The 5,598-nt window shown below is 35.1% G+C and overlaps 1 protein-coding gene across 4 annotated transcripts in view; it reads right to left on the minus strand.

The window, feature by feature from the left end:
- The window catches only part of LOC107712302 (MICOS complex subunit MIC60-like), a 16,445-nt gene that overhangs the window by 4,345 nt on the left and 6,502 nt on the right, over positions 1 to 5,598 (minus strand). For all 4 annotated transcript variants that reach the window (XM_016517514.1, XM_016517516.1, XM_016517515.1 and 1 more), the window contains 4 exons: positions 3,449 to 3,552; positions 2,765 to 2,900; positions 2,461 to 2,590; positions 310 to 533 (listed from right to left, as the gene is read on the minus strand). In XM_016517514.1, coding sequence (XP_016373000.1) covers positions 310 to 533; positions 2,461 to 2,590; positions 2,765 to 2,900; positions 3,449 to 3,552 — 594 coding nt within the window. The remainder of the gene's footprint in view (positions 1 to 309; positions 534 to 2,460; positions 2,591 to 2,764; positions 2,901 to 3,448; positions 3,553 to 5,598) is intronic.

Genomic DNA, 5,598 nt, shown 5'->3' on the forward strand with positions numbered 1-5,598 from the left:
TACATTGACAGAATTGTCAAATGACCCAAAACATGTAATCTATCTTTTACTCAACTCAAGCAACTGCCAAGAAACCATCCAGAGGACCCTAGTAACACCACAGCAACTGGATCGAAACCCAACAACTGCTCCACTGTTTGGTTGATGGACTGCGTGATCTTCAAGCTTTTAAAACTGCTTCAATTTTAAAACCTCCTAATTGAAGTAGTTTTAATCAAACTTTCTGGCCAGGCTTTCTCAGGCCAACATCAAAGTATTTATTTTATCTAGTGGTACAGTCTGCCAGTACAGCAGTGCTGAATCACACACCTTCTTCTCCTGCTCGAGTCTCATGTCCTCTCGGCTGTGCTCCAAGGCAGAAACCACGGCTCTCTCCAGCGCTTTCTGATCCTCCAGCTTCTGCTGCTCCAGAGCCACCTCGATGTGGATCTGCTCCCTCACCCGCTGCTCCGCCAGCTCACGGTTCAGCTGGTCGATGCGCCGGTGAGCGTGAGCGATCAGAGAGTTCAGATCATCTGCGCTCAGCTTTCCCGCTGAGAAAGAGCACAGAGCAGCATTACAGGAAGAATGACAGGAGTAGAGATGCACGTAATGACTGCAGCAGTTTATTATTATTTCAATATGTCAATACGATAAGATACGACTAGTTGGTGGGACACCTGAATGATCTGGTCTTGAGAAAGCCTTATATAATTAGGTTGGTTGTGGGTTGGTCTGACCATGATATGCTTCTATTGTGTTTTTGCATTCAAAAACAGATTGATGGAGCACAACAAAATGAAATGGACGGGGGTGTTCAGATGAATTTTTAACTTCACATGCCGGTATGACATTTCTTTTTTTTTTTAAATAGATGTGTGAAATTTGCTAGAAGTGCATTTATGCTATCTGCAATCTTTCATTAAAATTAATTTCACTTGCTTTAATATTTCGTTATCTAATGCAATGGCATTTTATATGTGACTTTTTATATAAAATGACTTTAAGGTGTTGAAATTCTTCTTCAAGGCCACTGCTTTGATACAGTAAAACACATGGTTTATACAGTTAAACAAAAGCGAACAGAAATGCAAATCTAAGGGAAGAAAAACAAGGTTGAAAAACACATCTGAACTCTGAAGAATAAATGGCCTTCTAGTTTTATTGTGCTACATTGAAATAAATTTGTAACCTAAAATTAGAGATGTCGATAAAAATTCTTCATCACAATTAATTTTGTATTTTTTTGTTGGTAATTAACACATTCAGTTCCTTTTTTAAAGGAAAGAAAATATGTGCAATTATTGGGTTTGATTATTACTGTAAGATTTTTACGAATTATGCCGTTTCACTAATAAACTCCTAATAGAATGCAATTTCAACTTTTGTTAACCCTCCCCTACTGGGTTTAATTTAGAAATACATTTTCACTAATTGTCTTTCTCCATTTACTGAGAAATATCAGCTCTCTGTGCTCAATAAATTTCTTAACCGTGTTAAAAAAAATGAACACTGTTAAACATATTTAATTATTCGTATACATTAACTTGGACAGTGCTACTAAAAAAATACAACAGATTTTAACCAGTTAAATCTGACAAACACTCAAAGGAGGGGAAAAAAGCATGCAGTCTTGATCAGTGTTGGGGAAAGTTACTTTTAAAAGTAATGCATTACAATATTGCGTTACTCCCTAAAAAAGTAACTAATTACGTTACTTAGTTACTTTTTATGGAAAGTAATGCGTTATATTACTTTTGCGTTACTTTCGCGTTACTTTTTAAATATAAGCAGGACTTGATTGTTTTTAATATAAGAAGTTATATTTATTAAAGTAATGAATAAACCTCAGGCTGAAGCTAAAGTAAATTCACGTCTGTACAGTAGAACGCAGGAGAAGAAACTCTCTTCAGCAATAAAAAAACAAAGCACAGTTGTTAGTTTCTCTAAAGTCATTTTTGCTTATTAGTATGGTTGAACTGGATCATCAAAGGTCAGCAGCAAAGATATTGGTTAATAAAATGGGATTAGATACATTTGTGTTATTTAACATATTTAATTATTGCAGGTTTGCGTCATATTCTGAGTTTGCATTTCACTGTTTTAATTCATTTTGATGAATACTAAATCTGTTTTTTGTGAGTGGGATGAATTAATGCACATTCACATTTAGTCTAGAACTACATCATGTTCGGATAAACTCCTCTGTACTTCTGATTTCTCCCAATATGGGGACAGGAGAGCTGTCAGTCAATAAATGGGAAAACAAAGTAACTGGCATTTACTTTTTTGAAAAAGTAACTCAGATATTTTCTTGTAAATTAAAAAAGTAATGCGTTACTTTACTAGTTACTTGAAAAAAGTAATCTGATTACGTAACTCGCATTACTTGTAATGAGTTACCCCCAACACTGGTCTTGATACATGAGATCAATGACAGACATGCGGTCTGGAGAGTGGCATGAGTGTGTGAGATCTTACAGAGCCTCTTCCAGTTGGCCTGGATCTCAGGTGTGATGTTGGCGAGCTCCTGCTGGAACTGAGCTTTGGCTTCATTCACCAGCTCACTGTACTGAGACACGATCTTCGCCTCTGTCTGTGCCGTCTGCACCTGCAGAAGAGACCGACGATACCCAGGTGTGACTTACAGACTCCAGATGGGACACGGTGATATGTTACCAAAGTCTCTGGGAGTATAAAGCTAAATGGATTACAGGCTCAATTCTCATTTATATGTACTGGGTTCCTGCAAAGCACATTAACATAGTCAGATTAAGATACTTGCCTTGGTTACTACTTTGTCCAGATCCACAATCATGCTGTGCAAGTTCTCCTCAGCGGCCAGGATTTGGGGTCTCGCTGTGTTAATCTTGGATTGTTTTGAACTGTTTATCACTCCACTCAGGTTTTCGAGCTCTCCTCTAAATACACACACAGAAAAACATAAATATATAAAACATTCAGTACGATTAAGCGCTTCTGTGTAGGGCTGAGTGTTTCGACAGTATATTCCATTTAACAGTACAAATGGACAGTTAAGGACTGGGGGAAAAAATACAGAAAAAATACAGAAAACAGTTTGGAGTCAGTATGACTTTTGGTAAAAATTAAATTCATACTTTCATTCAGCAAGCATGCATTAAATGGATTACTAGTGGCAGTGAAGACATTTATAATGTTACGAAAGATTTTTATCTCAAATAAATGCTCTTAATTTGAACCTTCTGTTTATTAAGGAATCATGAAAAAAAAACATGCATCAAGGTTTCCACAAAAATCTACAGCAACAAAAATTGTTTTTAAAGTTGATAATAAGAAGGAATGTTCCTTAGGCACCAATTCAGCACATTAAAATGACTTCTGGAGGAACATGTGACACTGAAGACTGGAGTAATGATGCTAAAAATCCAGCTTTGCGTTACATTTTAAAATGTATTCAATTAGAAAACCGTTATGAAGCAGGTCTCACTTGGCTTTGAGCAGGGCTTCTTCAGCCTCTTCCATGGCTCTGGTCCTCTCACTCAGAGCCTCATTCAGTGCTTTCCACTGAGAGGACTTCTCATCTGGAGGAGTCTGAACACAAACACATGACAATGTCACGAGTAGCAGAAAATCAGCGTACTTAAAGCCGTGATCTCAATTCCGTCATTTGCTATATAATGTTCAGGCACATGCTATTTTCCAAATATCAGCACGACTGCAAATGTTGATTGCAAATTGACCGTTTTTGCTATAATTCACCAACTGAATATCTCCAAACAAAGCAGAACAGTTGTGTTTCCCAGCAACACAGAGTGATTTTTTTTCTTGAATGAATCAGCTGGTATAAACGAATCGGTTGAATGAATGATTCAGTGATTCAAATTAAGACTTCCCGCCAAATACTGTCAGTTAAGTTTTAAATATAACAGTATCATGTCATTTTTTACAGCATTTCATATTTCTATATTCAAAAGTCATTTTTTGAGAATATACAGTGGGTACGGAAAGTATTCAGACCCCCTTAAATTTTTCACTCTGTTCTTGAATGGCCCAGCCAGAGCCCTGACTTAAACCCAATTGAGCATCTCTGGAGAGACCTAAAAATGGCTGTCCACCAACGTTTACCATCCAACCTGACAGAACTGGAGTGGATCTGCAAGGAGGAATGGCAGAGGATCCCCAAATCCATGTGTGAAAAACTTGTTGCATCTTTCCCAAAGACTCATGGCTGTATTAGATCAGAAGGGTGCTTCTACTAAATACTGAGTAAAGGGTCTGAATACTTAGGACCATTTGATATTTCAGTTTTTCTTTTTTAATAAATCTGCAAAAATGTCAACAATTCTGTGTTTTTCTGTCAATATGGGGTGCTGTGTGTACATTAATGAGGAAAAAAAATTAACTTAAATGATTTTAGCAAATGGCTGCATTATAACAAAGAGTGAAAAATTTAAGGGGGTCTGAATACTTTCCGTACCCACTGTAAAATTATGCGATTGTAATTGCAGTGGAAACATGGATTTCGTTGACACGGATTTCATTTGATTGTATGGCTGTCGCGATTCGTCGATTTTATTTGACTTTTCGATTTTTAAAAATCCTCGACTTCATTTTGCTCGCGTCGACTAACCGGCAAAATACCGGAAGTGGCGCATTTCACGGACGAGAATGTTTCCCAAGGCTGCATGATATATTAAACCCATTGAAAAATCATAATTAAGCATATTTGTGAATTCACAAACGCTACGATTTAATTAAATAATTATATGCGATGCAGTTCTAATACAGTATATGCGCTTTAATTATTTACATGCGTGTTGATACTTTATTTGATCTAATTATTTATTGCCTCATTGCTATTATATATGTATTTTAAGTAATTTTAAAGGCTATTGTTCACTTACATCTATTTTTATTACCACAAAAAAATTCATTATAATTATAGGGCACTAAGTTTTATTTCCAAATTAATTTTTTTCCGTTTTCATTTTTCTATACTCTTTTAATGGTTAAATTACATTTTATTAATCAAAAAACCCGTCTAATTAATTGAGTTTTACAGTTTTATCTTTACCAAATTCTGTTTTCCATTATTTTCTGGATTCCATTTTAATGGTTCCATTAAATTTTAATAATCAAAAGCATCTCCAATTAATTGATTTTATTTAAAAACAAAATAATAATAATAGTATTTTTTTTTTTCAGAAATACTGCACATTTACATTTTTCTCCTAAATAAATTCTGGTAAATAATATTTCTGGTAAATACTCCTTTAAAAAGAGTTTTTTGATTATGATTTTATTATTAGTAGACTAGAACACGTGGACGTTGTCATTCTTACACTATAATACTGAACTCTGATTTCAGTGATTGGGACTACGAGATGGACACTTGCTTCTTGCACTTTACTTTTTTACTTTTGGATTTCATTTGGTTTAATCAATATAGTTTAATAAAATATTCTTAAGTAAAATTGTTGATTTTTTTTTGTGGGGAATTAATCGTTTAGATTAATCGATAAATTAGTCGATAGATTAATCGAAATAAAAATAGTCGTTAGTGGCAGCCCTAAAATGATTTAAAGTAACACTCCACTATTTTTGAAAATAGGCTCATTTTCCAACTCCCCTAGAGTT

The sequence above is a fragment of the Sinocyclocheilus rhinocerous genome, unplaced genomic scaffold (genome assembly GCF_001515625.1).
Source record: "Sinocyclocheilus rhinocerous isolate Xijiao unplaced genomic scaffold, SAMN03320098_v1.1 scaffold808, whole genome shotgun sequence".
Lineage (NCBI taxonomy): Eukaryota > Metazoa > Chordata > Actinopteri > Cypriniformes > Cyprinidae > Sinocyclocheilus > Sinocyclocheilus rhinocerous.